We start from the raw sequence: 19,443 nt of genomic DNA, 5'->3' as shown, positions 1-19,443 counted from the left end.
TCCGCATTTAGCGTTTTTTTAAGCGCAATGGCGAGGCCACAAAAACATCCTCCATACAGTAACACCACCACCTCCGCACTTCACTGTTGGCACTACACACGATGGAGGTAACGTTCTCCACCCATTCGTCAAATCCAAACCCTTTCATCGAGTTGCTGCTGTGTATAGCGTGATTCATCACTCCAAATAACTCGTATCCAGGCATTCACTGTCCAGTGGCGTCGTTTTTTACACGACCTTAAGCGTCTCTTAGCACTGACTGCAGAAATGTGTTGCTTATGAAGAGCTGCTCGAACATTGCACCCCATTCTCTTTTACCTCCCTACCCACAGTCATTGTGCTAGCTGGACTGCTGGCAACTGTTTGGAACTCAAGTGTTTCCTTCCGTTGATTTCATCCTATTTTCCCCAGCAACCCACCGCAATGCTCGACGGTCCCTATCTGTTAGTACGTCAGATCTACCTGGATTTATGTGTGGTAAATTCTAATCTGTAGGGTCTTGCCTCCCAAGTTTTTCATAATTAATGGAGCACATACAGACACTCTTAACTTTAAATTTCTGTCATAACGTTTCCGCAATTTCTTAACTCACTACGATGACTTGGCATACACTGTGCGTGCGTCGATGTGCAGAGAGACTATATACGCCGACGAGCCCAAACATTATAACCACCTGTGCAGTAGCGTGTTGTTCCACTTTTCAAGCACAGTACAACATAAATACTGCTTGGCGTGGATCCTACAAGTCCTTGACAGGACGCCAGAAGTATGTGGCACCAGACGGTCTACGTACAGGTCAAGCAATTCCGGCAAATTACGGGATGATGGTTTACGGGCACGCAGCTGCCGCCCGATATGTATTCCAGTGGGTACTGATCAGGCACATTTTCTGGCCAAGGCATCAATTTGAGTTCACTGTACTGCCCCTCAAACCACTGTAGCACTATTCTTACCTTGCAACACGGACAGTTATCCTGCTGAAAGATGTCATCGCCATAGGGGGAGACTTCATGCATGGGGCGGTGCAGGTGGTCCACAGTAATGTTCACGTAGTTCACTATTGTCATGATGCCTTCGATTACCACAACAGATCCGATGGAAGCCCCACTCAGTGTAACTCGTAACATAATTCTGTCCACGCCAGCCTACATCTGTGGCGTGATGCATGTCCCGTGCAGCCATTCGCCTGGATGAAGACGTGTAAGGACACAACCACCGACGCGGTGTATCAAGAAATGCTATTCATTCGACAAGCGACACGTTTCTAGTGATACACAGTGAAAACTCAATGATGCTGTCATAACTGACGATGTCGTTGTGTCAACACAGGAACATGTAGGGGTCGTGTGATGTGGAGCTCCATGTTCAACAATGAGACCTTTGAACGTTGTGCTCCGAAACACTTGTGCCTGCCCCAGCAGTGTACTCTGTCGTCAGATTTGCCACAGATCGCTGCCTATCCTGGATTACACGGTGGGGGATACTCCATCCTCTACATTTTCTGGTGAGACGTGGTCGTCCAATACCATACGGCCTACTCGTCATCTCACTATCCTTCAACCATTTTCCGTAGGTGTTCACGACAGTAGTACGACAAAAAGGCGACCAGCTTCGCCGTTTCAGAGATTCTCGTTTGCAACCACAGAAATGTGCCACTTGTCCAAACCGCTTACATCAGTGGATTTCCGCATTTGCGGTCCTTATTTTCGCCGTAATGACTGCCCATTTTTTTCGTTTCTCTTCTGCTTACAGTCTTTCCTTACGGCGTGGCGTGCCCATAACACCACCAGGATGCATTCAACCTCACGGTGGGCAGTGATCATAATGTTTCGGCTCATCATTGTATATTTACCTTCAATAATATGTGAGAATCGTCTTGACCGTCTCTGCCCACTGCGCTACTAACAACACGATACTCCCCACCTCCTTTTACACTGGCGTGTCCCACCTCTCTTGAGATCTACTGGTAAATTTCGTATTACATAGGGCTGTCCGGATACTTTCGATTAGACAGTGTCGACGAATGTAATATAATGTCCGCAAACAAGAAAGGAGTCCCATAGTATCCGATTCGTGACAAGAGGTAAAATTCCGGAGACATTTACATTATTTAAATACAATGGAGTTGTATTATTGAGCGAAAGGAAAGAGAGCGAACACTTTAAATCGATCGTGTGGAAAGAGTTTGGAAGACTTAAGGTTGTAGAAAAGATTCTGTGGAAGTACAAGGTAGAAATAAAGGAAACCACATACAATACACTTCTGTGAAGTGTCCTCCAGAACACTACCCTAGTGTTTGGTCCGTTATCAGGAAGGTAAGGCAGCAGACGTCTTACAGAATTCAGATGAGCGCTACGAAGATCTTCAGTCATCGATGGTAGTGAAACGAGGATGCTCAAGAACTTAAGTGGAAATTGTTGGAAGTTAGGCCACGTTACCACATTGAGCATCTATAGAGAATTGATATTTGAAGTACGCTGTGCTAAGTCACGGGTATTGAAACGCTAAGATAACTGAGATCAGGTTGGGAATGTGAGCGCGAAGAAACATTTTTTCTTTCGTTACATTCGCTAATGGCGTAGGGCAGTGAGTGGCCAATACTGATACGATGTACGCTCTGTTAGGCACTCGACAGTGTATTGCAGAGTATATGTGTAGCTGTAGATGGATGGATCAGTTATCCAGCATCACCTCTAAGCAGCAAAGAAAAAAGACTGCTAATACGTACCAAACAATGTCATATTCTTTAATTTCGAGTGTAGCGCTTTAGTAATGTTTGTTTTGTACAGGGAAACACTGCACACCAAAGTATTCTCGTTGGATATCCTTTCTTCCTTATGTTAAAAAAAGTCAACTTTCGTTCTGATAATTGCGTTCCTGTACTACAAGAACAGCGCAATAGGGCAGCAGTTAACTTGCAGCTCTCGTCTACGGTGATAGTTGACGGACCATTCCAAACTGCTATCTTTATGGTCGCTCGTAACCGTTTCTGAGAAATAGCAGGTTAATGCTGAAATAAATGTCACAACAGATTTCTTATTCAAGTGTCATCTAACCTGAGAAAATTCCGTATCTTTTCAGAGTCTTTGTTCGTGGGAAATAGGCAATGAATCTTTCTCGTGGCACTTCTGCGGGTTACATCATGCTTTCCACAACAATCGCTATTCTTCGTTTGCGAAGGAAGGCAAATAAAACGTAGTATGGCATTGTTCGTATTGGATACGTTGTTAAAATGAACCAATCGATAGGAACAGGTCAAAGCCCTCAAAAGGAGTTCGAACTGCTTTCGTATTTGTAATTTTACCCACTTATGCTCACGTATAAACAGGAGCGAAGTTTATTTGATACGGTTTTTCTTTTGCATCTATGGTAAAGTCTGTCTCGTTCGTTCTCATTTCCTCGTGAAATAAAGATACCAAGAAACATCCAGAAATTAAGGCGTTTAACGTTTCTAAACTGGAAATTATAAGGAAGCTTATCGTAAATTAAAGTAAGGGTCATCATCTTCTTCGAAATAGGCGAGTTACCTCAGTTACTTCCTGATTCGCAGTGTCAGGGACAGAGAAGAACTGTGCTGCGTTTGTGTACGCGTATTATTTATATATTGCACAGCGCACTGGACGTTGGTTGGGAAATCTATTAGCGGATGGAAACTGTCAAATTGTGGACCGGAACTGACTTAGTGAAGTCAGTTTATCCCATTCATTTGTCTCTACTGTTGGGTTGTCATCGAACTACCGGACTGGACAGCTGGAATGCTGACTTTACTTAGCACTGAAGGAAGAGTAGAGAGTTTCTGCAAAACAATGACACAGCAGAAGTCTCCGGAAACCGGTGCTGATATTTATCTATGCAATCGTTATGTTTTGTCGATCTCGTTTTAGTGTGAAGAATGCCTCTCCAGCGATAGCCGTAATTATGAGTTCATCAGAAAGATACCAACTGCCTCTTTGGGTCGTAGGTGTTGTTAACATCTTTGAATGGTTCACACAGTAACAGTTACTGTATTCTTCTGCTATCGCTCATCTCTGTTTACCGTTACATATTCATCTGAGTGGCTTTGAGATGGGTCTCGTTGACTATCGAAAACGAAAGCACAGTCATATTTCAGAATAATTATCTAGAAGCCATAATGAATTGTCCAGCAAATTCCATTTAATATGTACGCAGGGAAAACATTCCGTAAGTCTACCACACCTTGAAATCAGCGACACAGGCCAAGAGTTCTGCGCATCTGTTCTGCGACCTTTCTTACAGAAAGCAGCGACCTGCACCTTTCTCCAGTAACATTGCGCGCTTCGTTGTTAGAGAGGCCACGGGGCTTGTGTGTTTCCCTTATTTTCAGTTTTGCGCTAATTTGTTTGTGTCATCGCTGGACTGAATGGTAGGTCATCGAGTTTATTGAGATCAGTTAAAATTAATGTTCAGAATGATTAAGTAATATTCCCAACCGGAACTTGGACTTGTTGTCTTAGCAGACTTGCTTCCGTCCACTGAAGAATATCCAGATGAAAACTGATGACCAGGCAAAATGTCGAAAGTAACAACTATAAATCTTTTGCTCACTTTATTGCGTCCAAGACCTTGCTAAGGAATATCGCACTACCAGTACACTAGGGAAAGCGTGAAATAGTGACTTCCGTGGGAGAAATATAAACGAAGGTTATGAAGAGAGCAGCTATGATTTATTTCAGTGGATACAGTTTTTGAAACTCAAATTTGGTTGTGTTAACTACATCGTGGTTCAGATCCGACTTCACTACAGGCAACCTCTTAAGCTCTCCCTCGTAACCAACTCTGGTATTGTCATTTTACTGACAACATAGCACCATGCCTCTAAGGCGCTGCGATGTTTGTACCGTGATGTTTTCAAACGGGTTACTCGTGGAATACAAAGATATAAACTAACGCCAGCCACATTGTTCCATTGTTTGACGTTTGGCGTAACTTGTTTAGCGAGACGGGTGAGCTGACAGTGGAGTAGCGCCGTGTGTACGAGGAGGTTGGTGGCTCCAGAGTTGTGCGCCATCTGGCGGTGGTAGCCGGCGCGAAGGTCACAGCGCCGAGCCGGGCGCATTCCTACACGCCCCCCCCCCCCCCTCCCCCCTCTTATCCCTCACCATTCCCAGGACCAAATTTCGGCCCACACGGCGGTCCTTTCGCCATCATTCTTAGCCCACACTGCTTCCATCTGCACTACAACATTCGCGATACTCACATCTTTCTTAGTGCACCGTTATGAATCATTTTTGGGTTACTCGTCCGTAATACAGTTGTTGCATAACAGAACAAAATTAACAGTTTCAGCGGTCCTGGTCCTAGTTCCTGTACATACGTCTGCATTGATGGAGGCTTTTTTTCCCACTCGAACTAGGTAAGACGGTTGCTTCCTGCTCACTGAATATTTGTATTGATCTGACGGACACTTCTTTGGCTGTACGAATTTGAAAGTACGTTGAGCTTATACAGTAGTGACATCAGTATAAAGACAGGGTTCCTGTAAAAGTAATAGTACAATGTCTGAACCGCACACGTATCGAATTTATTATGAAATGATTAGGTACACATAAAGACATAAACACACAGTTTCTTACATAACTGGTATAAAGACACTTGTTGTCCAGTTGTGCATTGTTTGTACTTTGTCTAACTTCCCTCCTTAGTAAATACTAAAAACATTCTCGTCGGTATTGATTTTATTAGGCTTTGTAATTCTTGCCGCGAAATTGTTGCCCACTCTTCTCGTACCGCTCTTTTCATCTCACTTACGGCCTCGAACTGCATTCCATTGCGATAAACACGCGTTGCAAGTATTCCCAATGGTTCTTCCTCGGAGTTCATATCCAAGCTATGTGCACGCCAGAGCAAGACATCGATATGCAGTATCTTGTTGGAACGTAATACTTTCGGCCTCTAGGACATCATGCATCCTAATCAATTCTGTCTCTAGCATCTCAGTGCACATGTTCAGAGTTCAGTCAGTTGTTCATTCAAGGAATGCGTAATTTACCTTTAGCGTAGAAGACTGCCTAGATAATAACACTTGCATCACCATAATTTCTTCTCCTTCTTACCTGCTGCTCTGTTCTCAGCTCATGCCAGTAATACTGAAATCCATCCTGCTCCTCTAAATTAAAATTTCTCTCGTTATTGAAGATCACTTTATCACATTCTGTAGTTCATGACACATGATTTTCAACAAACTCCAATCCATCCTGTTTATGTTTGGGAGTTAGAGCAGGTTTCCGCTGTTGTTTCTCGAATGCAATATATCATGTAACAAAATTTGTCGTACACATCTGACGGTTACTGGCGATTGTAAATCAGCGGCTAGTTGAGAAGAATAATGGTTTGTAACCCTAACGTTGCACAGAAGTAACCATTTTCATGTCTCAGATAATTTTCTATTTTTCCCATATTTGCCGTTCTGTCCATAACGTGCGCCCAGTGTAACAGAATTATCAGTCCCCTACTTACACGGCTTAACTTCTTGGCGATTTGACGATTAGAGAGTCCTATTTCCTTGTGACGCACCGATTTTTACTTGGTTCAATGCACGCACCGTCAGGAATGATGTCTGTCTCTTATCTGCAGTAAAGACACATAGCCGATTGCCTTTATGCCGAGTTCCAGCATGTACCATCTGATTCGTTGATGACTTTTTTTCTTTAACATATTCTACTACTGACATAAGTTCGATACCGTTTCTGACTGCATTTGTCGGTATACTGGATCTCATCCTGTTGCATATACACTGTGTACAACTGTTCCAACCAACAATGTTAATTTTCCTATAGATATCCATGTCTTTATACTGATTTCCGCTACTGTAGTAGCTGTTGCCAGCAAACACGCTGCTTAGTGCCTCTGTTCGTTACAGGTTACTACATTCATTCAGAGATGGAATGAGTGTATCGGTCTTCAACCTACCTTAATTTTTTCAGTCTTTGAATAGCTCCTTCATTATTCTGGGAAAGCACATACGCTGTAATTCGCTGTGCACTTTATTGTTTTGTCCTGTGGACGAGGCTTATTGTTACTTTAACACTTCTGCTCTCTCCGGTTATGCAGCTTTCATACTTCAGGGGGTCATTTGGCTATTGCTTCGGTTGGGGACATAACAGAACGAGAGCGAAATGCAGCTGACACTGCTAACGTATGACGTGCGTCATACATTTGTTTGAAAGGACGCATGCAGTAACAAGTCAATTTGTTTCTTTATGAACAACTATCACTGGGTAACCTTTTGATATTATTCATAAATCTACACCTTTTTATTACACATACTTCGAAGCATAAGGGTCAGAGGGAACCTGCACTTCTTTTGATCTGTCGTTGCGTACAGCAAAATGGACGAGGAGAACGAAGGTTGTCGGATTGTATTCGCCGTCGTTCTTGGTGTAGCTTACCGCTGGGTACCCGACACGATCGCCTCTGGTTCGCATAACCGATAACTTGGATAGCAGTCTTTAAGTTTGAGGTACAGGCTTCCTTTTGAAACCGATTGCAAGACATAAAGTGTTACACTGTGCTGTGAAAATGTGTGCTATCGTCTTCTTTCTCACAGTCAGTTGTAACTGTGATAACAGGGCATTTAAATCATAAGACAAATCGTTTATGCGACTATGTGGTGTTCTGTTTTCTTCCTCGCAGTCGGTTCTAACAGGAAAGTTTTATTTACAACGTATTATGATCAGGATAATACGGAATCTGAATCGTCCGAAACTTCGTAATCCTACCCGTATGCAGATTAAAATCCAGATCCAGGTGCAGGAGAGGTCTGTCGTAGCCTGTGTACCAGTGATCCCCACCGATTCAGGTGGAGATTATATATATATATATATATATCAGGAGACGTATATCTAGTTCCTAAGCGAGGGATTTCCGTGTTCGCTAGTACTGTATACATATAATAAGCAACTTTTTCTTTTGCTATCTTTCCAAGTGCTGCAACTATAATGGTCAGTAGTGTTTTCACGTCGTCATTAGCGTTCTGCCCAAAGGCAGATTTTCACATGGTAACTCTCCATGCTCTCGAGTCTTCTGCCGTCCGCCTAATTTCCGTTTCCCTTTGTCATCTATCATGTTGTATCTCCTCCTTCCTCCCACTCTCCTCTCACAAACTGTCTGTTAACAATCACTCCCGCCCCAATGACTGTCCCACCCAGTTCTTCTTCCTTTCTCTTATACCCTGCAGCAGTCTTCTCCACTCACCAACCTTTTCCAACACACTTTCGTTACTCTCTCATTCCATCCAGCTTATCCTCCACATCCATATCTCAAATACTTCTAGCGGTTTTTTTTTCCATTCAGCGTCCATGTTTCTGCCTCATAATATATTGCCAGACTCCAGACAAAACACTTGCTTAGTCTTTTCTTCAGACATTTATCTAGTTTGCCACGTAATAATCTCCTTTCTGCCAAATTCCTTCTTTGCTATAGCAGTGCGAGTTTTCACTTCCTGATGACACCTCAACTCCTCAGTGATCGTATTTCCAAGATATTTAAATGCTCTTGCTTAGCCAGTAACAACATGCTCTATACTAATATTTGCCAATCTCCTTGGTTTGACGATCACCATTCTCTTTATATTTGCTGTACTTATTCCCATCCCACATTCCGCACCATTTCATTCAGATCTTTCAGCATTTTATTTATAGTTTGTTCACTTTCTGCATCTAATACCATGTTATCAGCATATCTTATACATTCTTTCTCTTCCACCAATACACACTCGTTTTTCCATCTAAGCCTTTCGCAATAATCTCTACCAGGTATAAGTTGAACAACAAAGGGAAGAGCCAACAACCTTGCCTAACGCCCCTTCCAATGCTGCTTCCCTCAGACATTACATTTCAAATCCTTATTCTTTCTTTCCGTTGTAAATATAGATTCTGTATCAGTCTTCTCTTTTTCCAATCTACTCCTTTCCTCTTCAAAATACCCATCAGCTTGTTTCGTTGAACTCTGCCGAAAGCTTTTTTTTTCAAAAAAATAAAAACAACATAAATTTCTCTGGTTTTCTCGATTTATCTTTCTCTTATAAGTCTTAACAGGGCAATAGCATCTCTTACTTCTTTTCCTCTTCTATATCAGAACAGCTCCTCCTCAATCCATCTATCGAGCTTGCCATTTAGCCTTTTATTCAGCACTCTTAGCAACACTAAGCTACATGAGATATTAGGCTGAGTACTATGCCCTTCAGATTTCTTACTATTTCTTTTCTCCTTAATTGGTACGATTACTGTTCCAAGAAAGGTGCCTTTGTCGTATATCTAGTTATAGAGGTATACTAGTTTCTTTCTTTCCTTGTTGAAGAAAGTGCAGAGAGGAAAAGCAAAGGAAAGATCAAACTTGGAGACACTCGAGGAGGTAGGTAAGGCTCCAGACTTGGAAGACAGGTTTATGGAAAAAAGTGTGTGTACAGTGCAGGTCAAAAACAATTTTTCCAGATGTACCACGCAGCGTTTCTCGAGAAAAGGGCCGTAGTGTTTCCACAGAGTAGAAGTCTTTTTGTGGATGTTTCCGCAGATGCTGATATAAATATCTTAAATACAACATTCATCAGACTAGAAGTTGGTTTGGACACCACGGCACTTTCTCAGACGTGATCCTATTATATACATGGTGGTACTTTTCACTTGTCTTTCTGCAATACCAGAATCGACTAACCAAGTTTGTTACAATTCGACGTGAATCTGCTATTACAGGACAACTAACATTGTACAGCTACACAAAGTATTTTCCGATTTGTAAGGTACGCTGTCAGCAATAAAAAAATGGCCACAAATGAGTGATTCCAAATAATTTAGATCTAGTCAGTTTCGAAGTTAAGTCGCTACTAATAAATGAATGTGCTGTCATTGACACACATTTTTCAGTCGCTTTGGTGGTATTATTAAATAAAGCAGAAGTCATATTTGAATCCAGTACTCCAAAATTTATTCAGTTATTCGAATGGACAGAGATTATTTATTTCTTATATATACGGCTGATTTTATGTATCATACAACTATAGGTGGATTCACGAAGTTGTCGCTAGTTACTTGCTAAAAGTGACTGAGTGTTATACCCTTTTTAAGGTCTTTTTTGTATCAATCGACATCGGAAATACGTCATTAAGTATAGGAAGGTTTCTACAATCATTTCGAATTTCCTTGTAGGTACTCACACATTTTAATATTATAAACACACTTGGATAAATTACAACCTGAAAGGCTTGCAAACTGTTTTGGTTGGTGGACAGTTTGAAATTATCCAACGTGGGCGGACCTGTCGCGCCCCCCGAGGGCAGAGCCGCACCGAGGCGATTCTGCCCTCCTTGCAGACTGTCATAGCTAACCACCCCACACCCCTCACCGTAAAACTACCTTAATTCTACAATTTTTTCTATGCAGCTAATGCACATTGGTTTTCGTGTGATTTATAGTAAATACATACTCTATTTACTACTCATAAATTATTAATAGCACATAAATTATTAATCAGAAGTAAAATAAAGATCTACACTTAAGAGTTGAAGAAATATCCTTTTTCAGAAATTGCGATTTTATTGTAACTAGCGGAAAAATGCTCCTATAGGAACAGGAAGAGGCGAATATGCTCCTGTTCAAAAGACTCTTACTGAAAAGTGGGGTACCAGCTGTCTCATTGTACCTTCCTCAGCAACCATAAAATTTTTCCCAAAAATTCTGGCATGGGAACGTATTCGCACTCCCTTTAATATGCCAACTCACCTGTCACTCCCACAAGCTCCGCTAACTCTGACTCGCTCACACCGCTAGTGCATCCACTTCCATTTGCCCAATGTCACTCACTCATTCAACCCAACTCACTGTCAATGTTTCCTGCGTTACAGCCACAGAGTCCTTCGTTCTGTACTACTACTACTACTACCACCACCACCACCACCACCACAGTCTCTCTCTCTCTGTCTGTCTCCCCCCCCCCCTCCCTCTCCCCACTGTTATCTCATTCATTCATTCCTACTGTAGCTCTCTCTTCTCACTGTCACCATCTCTCGGTCACTGTCATAGACTCTTCTCTCTCATTATCACTGGCTCTTACCCACTTCTATTTTCTCCTTATCTTTATTCCTCTGCCACTCGCACTCTCTCCTTCACTCTTTTTCTAGCACTGTTCTGCCTATGCAAACTATGTTCCCCTGTCACTGTGTCCCGGTTGTCTCACACCGCGAGTGTCTCGTGTGCTCTTTCTATACCACAGCCACTGTCTATTATCTTTCAGTATTTATTACCTTTCCGTCTTTTCCACTACAGTCTCTTCCCCTCTCTCAGAATAAAAAGCACGAATATGTTCGGGCGCCACAATTATTTGGAAAATTTTAAAAGTGCTAAGGAAGGTAAAATGAGGCAACTTTCAAACACAAATATTTCTTTGTTTGTGTTTCAATAGGATCATTTTCCGACGGTTCCTTTCTTTTCCCTGCCACAGTAGGGCACGTCATTAATATGAAAAGAACTTTATGGGTCACTAAGATTTTGATGTTTACTTATGTGAATTTGAATTAATACAAAACTAATTTTACACTTCAGACCGGATTTTATATGCACAAAAATTTTGCATATGATTCAGTGCTACATGGGGTTCCTAGTACCCTTCTGTTGATAATGGAGTCACTTTACAGCACATTTCTCCGTGCAACGTCACTTCATGAACAATGTTTTCGCCTCACACCGGACTGCGTGCATGTTTTACGTGTACAGGAAGGGTACTTTGAACCTCTGTACCTCGCAAACGGATGAAGATACCAATAAAATTTTAAAGATTGTTCGATCACGGGATCTTAGGACTATATCGTAAAAATTGGAATTCGCAGCTCGATTTTGGTATGAGCGAATGGACCTTTTTTGGATTTTCTAAGGAACCGCCCATGAACTAATCGTGCCTCTATAATTCCCCTAAGGCCCCCATAGGCTACATCAAGTGCATAGTGACACACGACCTTTCCGTTGGGTATACGAACGCCGGCGGGAGTGGCCGAGCGGTTCTAGGCGCTACAGTCTGGAACTGCGCGCGACCACTTCAGTCGCAGGTTCGAATCCTGCCTCGAGCATGGATGTGTGTGATGTCCTTAGGTTAGTTAGGTTTAAGTAGTTCTAAGTTCTAGGGGACTGATGACCTCAGAAGTTAAGTCCCATAGTGCTCAGAGCCATTTGAACCATTTTTGGTATAAAAATGGTCCCTAGCCCAAGGACTATCCTAAACACTTTACCCCACCTTTCTATCAGTGGAAGAACCCCGTTTTTGTGCGCGACGTTTCAGAACATATGAGGTAACGCATGCTACCGACTTTACTTAGCAGTGTCATATTCTATCGATGGGACTGCAAAATTTGACAGCCAGCTTTCATCTGTGTTCGATCTGAAGTAGTTTATCGTCCTTAATTCGCTGAAATTGCGTTCACATTATAGATGTCGTCATAGTTAAATCGTTATTTGAAGAAGAATGTGTTACACCAACTTTCAATAAAAAAAATGAGAAGTCGTGTGAATCTCTTCATTATCTCTTTCACCAGGAACTTGAAAGCAGCTATTTCGTTAACTAACTCCGCTGATCGATAACTCTGCACATTTTTCAAGATAAGGTACAGAGCTTTCGTTTAAGCCGTATCTTCACAGGAAATTAAAGTCAGGCGAAATGGTTTCATGTATGAGGGATCAGTTTTTCCGTTACACTTGTTAGTCTATCGCGAACTTTGAGGTACTCTAGCTCAAACAGTTTCTAAACACAAATCAGTTGTGCCTCGTTGCAGCCATCTCTCAGGGCAGTCTTTTCATCTTTCTCAGCCTTCTAACACAAAAACTGTCTTGTACTTATATAGGCTCACAATCATCTTTGGCTTTGGTTGTCTGTTTCTGCACTACTCCTGCATGTAGCTGTTAAAAAACCAAGTATCAAACTCTACGACACATCAATGGTAGCACTCTTTTCTTGCAGCGACCAGTTAATACAGTCTAAATTTATTAATACATGAGACCACATCTCTAAAGGCAGACGCATTGGTACTCAGTTTCCCTCAGAAGTTGCTTATTCAGTGGCCCATTTTGTCTCTGTTGGTCATACAGTGAAGTGGAAAAAGTCAGTGGACACCTCCTAATGTCATGTTGGACCTTCCTTTACCCGGTGTAGTGAAGCAACACGACAACAACATTGAAGCAACTCGACGGGGCATACATTCAACAAGTCGTTGGAAGTCCCCTGCAGAAATATTGTGCCATGCTGCCTAGATAGCCGCCCATAATTCCGAAAGTGTTGTCGCTACAGGATTTTGTGCACGAATTGACCTTTCCATTAACTTATGTCCCATAAATGTTCGATGAGACTCATGTTGAGCAATCTGGGTAGCTATATCATTCACTCGAATTGTCCAGAATGTTCTGCAACCAGTCGCGAGCAATTGTGGCCCGGTAGCACGACATAGTTGTTGGGGAATATGAAGTATATGAACGGTTGCAAATGGTCTTTATGTAACGGAACATAACCATTTCCAGTCAATGTTCAGTTCAGTTGGACAAGAGGACCCAATCCATTCCATGTAAACACAGCCCACACTATTATGGAGCCACCACCAGCTTGCACATTGTCTTGTTGACAACTTGCGTCCATGGCTTCGTATGGTCTGTGCCACATTCGAACCCTACCATAGGCTCTTACTAACCGAAATCGGGAGACATCTGAGTAAACGATGCTTTTGCAGTCGTCTGGGGTCCAACCGAGATGGTCACTAGCGCAGGAGTGGCGCTGTAGGCGGTGTCGTGCTGTTACCAGACACTCGCGTCGGTCGTCTGCTGCCATAGTTCCCTGCACTGTTCTGACGGATAAGTTCGTCGTACGTCCCAGATTGATTTCTGCTGTTATTTCATGCAATGTTACTTGTGTATTGGCAATGACAACTCTCCGCAAACTCCGCTGCTCTCGGTCGTTAAGTAAAGGCCGTTGCCATTGCGTTGTCCGTGGTGAGGGGTGATGTCTAGAATTTGGTATTCTTGGCACACTCTTGACACCGTGGATTTCGGAAGATAGAATTCCCTAGAGATTTCCGAAGCGGAATATCCCATACGTCTAACTCCAAATACCATTTCGAATTCTAAATTTGTTAATTCCGGTCGTGCGGCCATAATCACATCGGAAACCTTGTCACAAGAATCACACGAGTACGAATGACCGCTTCGACAATGCCTTATACCTCGTGTACGCGACACTACCGCCATCTGTGTCTGTGCATATCGCTATGCCGTGACACTTGCCCTCAGTGTAATACACGACACCTTGTGTACATATGCTAAGTTCTAAAGAGCTGCCTCACCATGTCCTAGAATACCATCTTGTAAAGCAGCGTCTCTTGAGTCGTTTTAAGACAATCGACTGAACAATCCACCTCCAAGTAGAGCTGCTTAAGTAGTTGAGAAACTGAAATCACTTTCAGAACAAAGTCTTTTTCAACGGCACTGTTGTATAAAACGTTCTCGAAACCGCGAATGTTTTATACAAATTGGATCACTTTACCACCCATAACAAAAAGTTATCATGAGCACTGACTGTTTCTGTAGACGCCCGTGCACCTGACAAGATACAAACGGTAACGATGTGGGTATGCAACTTTGCGCATCTGTTTCTTTCCTTTCGCATTTTTTCCCCACGATCCTTTAAACCGTCGTCACATTGCTTTTTACCACGTTCGTAGATGGGACTGCTAGCTTTGCGAATATCGTGTTTACTGAATTGTGAAGGCAAGATTTGGTGAACAGTATACAGACAATCACTGCGAAAATAAAGAAGGCACAATTTCTCCCGCTTAAACACCAGTGTAGCTTGCTACGGTAGACGTTACGTACGATCATGAATCAACTTCGCACTCTGTTGTTTGTGGATTCTGTAGTTAAAGCCGTGAGGATAATCGGAAATCATTGGTGTGGGTATTGATTTTTATATTTATTTATTCTGTGTGTTAAACGTACAATAATTGTGTGCACTATACAATAATAATAATAATAATAATAATGTCACTGGGGTAGTAGTAGATTTTGGATGTTGTTATAGGTTGTCTAGAAGCAGTATGCGCGTTTCTTCTCTGCTTGCTAGGATGAATACAAGTGAATTTGTCGTGAAACTGTCGAATCCTAAATGCTGCCAAACACGAAGATCGACATTTTCTAACAGCCTGTTGTTGCAGTATGCCATTTGTACATAAAAGGTGTAGTTTGTTTTACCACTTACGTTATGAAGATATCACGTGATATAATTTTACTGATTTTCGTACACTGTTATGGGCATGAGCATTTCAAGTAATTTTTGTATTATCGTTTTACTTTGTATCTTTAGAGTTCCACGAATATCTGACTAAAACTTTTTGTCGGTACCGATGGTAAACTTAAGTTACCACCTTATTTTAGCAAGTACGTAGTCACTCTACCGCATACGTGAGTGGCTGGACGAACAAATTTTGCCGCCAAAAGTTTCCAAATGTTAACATAAAAAATGTTTTGTTCAAACCGGCTATCGGCTTGATAGCAGCCTTTCTACCAGTGAGGGAACAATATGCGAAGTTGATATATCCAATATAGGAATCCTCCAAGGATGTCATTTCCATCCTCACAGTCAATCTTTTCTTTCTTTTGAGTTTCTTAGGCCAGGGTCGGTAAAATGTTTGAAGATATCAGTATTTCTGTTAATGAGCTTTACTTCAATATCACAAAAAATCTACAGAAAACATTTCTGTGTGGGGTGCAACGTTATTTTGTTAAAGTCAAAGGCTCAGACTTAGCTGGTGGCTGTTGCTGCTGAGCAGGGTTAGTTTGGAAAATTAGTTAGTTGGACAGTCTCTTATTCTTAATTTTTGTGTTGCAGTGTAGCATGTCTGTTGCAGTCTAGCATGTCAGAATTCAATTGATTCATCATTTACCTGAAGGGTTGTTTTTTTTCCCAGTCACGTGACTTCATTCAGAGCAGTCTCACAAATTTTCAAAATTACAGAAAGATAAACACGCAATATTCAGCAACATGATCTAGATGTTTGTCTTACGTAATTAATGTTGACACTATTTGTTGCTTATGTTGCAGCCCGACACAGTACCCCAGGCAAGCATTGATATGAACAAGGTGCTGGAAGTGGCAGATGCTGAGAAAGTGACGGGGAATGCATTTAGTCTAGCGATCACAGCACCTGATGGCGTTCATTTTGTCAAAGGCACCAGCCGTGAAGAATGCCGTTGGTGGGCAGATGGACTGTCAGTTTACCCAAGATCCAAGGCATGTACCTCTAGAGATATTAAATTTTATGCAAATGCATTAGTATGGATATACCTACTCATAGAATGTAGAACCTTATTTAGATATATATAACTAGCCTATTGCAGTTATTCTAGTAACATCTTGTCACGTACCTCCACCAACACCTAGCATTTTGACCCATAATTTAAAAGTTCATTTATTCATTCATACTCAATACTTCGTAGATTGCACAGAGAAAGAGAGGGAACATTCAGGAATATCGAATGAAGGGAGAGATTTTAACTACCTCAGAGAAGGTGTAAAAGGAAATGATGGTGGTAGAATGAGAGAAAAAAGAAGATGCTTGAGTAAAAAGAAAGATACCAAAATCTCAGAACATCTGAGTCACATCTGAAAATGTAATAAATACTAACATTTGTTAGGATGCAGATAGTTCAAGCGATTAAAATTCAGGGGAGTTCATACATTTTAAGTTGGAAAACTGTAAAGAATCTTACCACATGTAGCAAATACTGATCATGTCACCTAGAGGTCATACAATCAAAGTGTAGGTAAGGATACTACCGCTTACAACTGTAACATTGTCCTTACCTGTTGTCTCCAAATGCGATTTTCCATAAAAAGAAATGGATTATGTATTCTTATAAATGCAAGTTCAACACAATCACTAAGTGACTTCTGATGCCAGATAAAGATTTCTAAATTATTCTTTGCCGTTTTCAGTGATGTTGAGCATTCCAGTGGTGATTCTTATTTTAACATTAGAACTCAGTAAAACTATCTGCACAGAATAAAATAAATGTATCTGCAAACAATTATAGCATAGACAGCATGCCTGTTTTCTTTTCCTCCTCCTCCTCCTCCTCCTCCACAATACCTCTATTCTCGTGTATCTGTTTCTCTCTGCTTATGTGATCTTAATTTTGATTATACTGTCAGTCCATGTATCACCTTCCATCATTTTGCGGCAGATAAATTGTTTTACTTATTCCATTTGCACTCCAGTCCTGCTTTATTTTTACATCCAATTGTTTGCTGTTAAGCATGTTTTGTTCCATATTTCGTGGCCAACATGTTGTCATCATCCATCTTAACAACATACCCTGGAATTCTCTTGTGTATAATGCTTGAAATTGATTCAATATGCTTAAGCATCTCCAGTCTTGATCTACGTATCCCAACTAAATGTCACTTTCTGTCCCCCTGATACCTTTTTAAAATTTTCATACGTCTTCTTCCAGCTGTACACAGATTGTCTTCTATGAAGTTGTACTTGCATTGTGTAATAGCTTCTGCAGTATCTGATATCTGTTGATTATGCTCTTGTTCATCTGTAGCTTCCCTTATACGTTCAGCCCAAATAACGAAAGCTGTGTATATTCTCATCTGCTTGATCTTCTACCTCCCAGACAGTATCTGCGTTAAGTATTGTAATTTTATTGTAAGTTATCTTGAGACCAGCTTACACCGTTATTACAGCTAGACTTTTTGATCATATTGTAGCATTCAATGCTTTAACTTGTTTGCAATTTTCATATCTTTAATCACCATGGTTTTATTCATCTATATTCCTCACTTCAAAGCTCACCGGTGTATGATGCTAGAAGTTTTGCCATTTGATGTATCCTTCACTAATTCGTTTGCATAATGCTCAGTTCTTTTGCACCGGTGTATGATGCTAGAAGTTTTGCATTTTGATGTATCCTTCACTAATTCGTGTGCATAATACTCAGTTCTCTTGCACAAATAGCATTAAGTTAAGTATTCCTGTCCATCATGTTCTCAACCCTGATTCTTATTTCCTGGATTTTTAGTATTCCAACTGCACATTGCTTCATACCATGCTGGTCTTGTTATAATCTGCCAATTTTGATCAAGGGCTGTTTGTTAATTGCGATCAATTTCTTTATGTAGTAAAAATAGACTTTATATCTTGGCAAAAAAAAAGACAGTTGTCCAGTATAGGACTGGAGTGGAAATAGTAGCAGGGCTCACTCTGTAATGACCATATGGGGATACCATTCCATGTAAACATGGCCTCAGCAGTGAATAGGATCAAGGGAAGCAAGTGATGACTGCTATTTAACGAGTGACAAAATTCATGTCATGTGCCATTGTCGCCATTCTGAAGTTAGTGGACATGCTTTATGTGAAATGGGTTCAAGTTTTCAGCTTGTAATGTTTGCCACACATTGATAAGTGCAGAAAGTCATTCTGTGCTAGTAGTAGGACCATGCTGCACCATTTAAACAATGTGTTGTGCTTACTATACAGGTTGTTGAACTACACATTCAGAAAAAAAATTGGGGAACTTTAAAGAATACCTGTGCTAAAAACTCTGATAAACACACTACAATGAGGAATTTGATTTTTTGGAAAGCGCGGACAGTATTCTTTGATGCAGCAGGAATACTGGCATCGCAAGAGTCTTAAACATGTAGCATATCTACATACTTTTGATTAGTGTAGATGTGGGGCATGCAGTTAACCAATATTTCTGTCTGGTACATTCTCAATCCATCACACTACTTCACTCACAACACATCAAAGGACAACTGCGCATCCAGTGGACTAAAATGACAGAAAGAAATACATCCTGAGGAAAGAGGCTGGAAGCAACAGGTTAAGTTGGGCTAGAATAAAATGTCAAAGGGGTGGGTAGGTAAGAAACAAACATGCACATCACAAGCACATTATGTGTTCTGTTGTGGAAACCATTTGGAATGGGGCATATGTTCCTTGCTTCAGATGATTGTTCCTGTCATATCCCTGAATACTGACAATTCCTCCTGGAACACGGTGTATAATACAAGATAACAAACTTGAAATCTGTTCCTCATTTAGCAGTGAAGTGAAATAAATGAGTGTAAGACATTATCTCTACCACATTTTTTATTTCCTTGACTTTAATTCTTAACCTGTTTTATCTGTTTTAAAGTAACTGTCATCATATGTAGAGTATTACTTGTCACTCAAATATTTTTGTATTTATTCAGATATTCACAAAAGAGCCAAAGCTGTGGCTGTTACTTGAAACAATTAAATAAATGTATTGTATGTGAAATACATTTAAGTACAGACGTTGAAACCGAAATTAATTTGCTACTTTGCTGGTGATACAATCCTAGCATTTAGAATAGAGGAAGACTGAAATTACTGTTCATATCAGCTGTTGGGTTACGTAATTGT

At 41.1% G+C, this 19,443-nt stretch overlaps 1 protein-coding gene across 2 annotated transcripts in view; it reads left to right on the top strand.

Annotated features, from left to right (window-relative positions):
* Positions 1 to 19,443, top strand: part of LOC124714599 (protein outspread) — a 758,909-nt gene that overhangs the window by 645,500 nt on the left and 93,966 nt on the right. For both annotated transcript variants that reach the window (XM_047243036.1, XM_047243037.1), the window contains exon 4: positions 16,084 to 16,272. In XM_047243036.1, the coding sequence (XP_047098992.1) occupies positions 16,084 to 16,272 (189 nt within the window). The remainder of the gene's footprint in view (positions 1 to 16,083; positions 16,273 to 19,443) is intronic.

Source organism: Schistocerca piceifrons, chromosome 1, assembly GCF_021461385.2.
Source record: "Schistocerca piceifrons isolate TAMUIC-IGC-003096 chromosome 1, iqSchPice1.1, whole genome shotgun sequence".
Taxonomy (NCBI): Eukaryota; Metazoa; Arthropoda; class Insecta; order Orthoptera; family Acrididae; genus Schistocerca; species Schistocerca piceifrons.
This window is presented reverse-complemented; position numbering and strand designations above follow the sequence as displayed.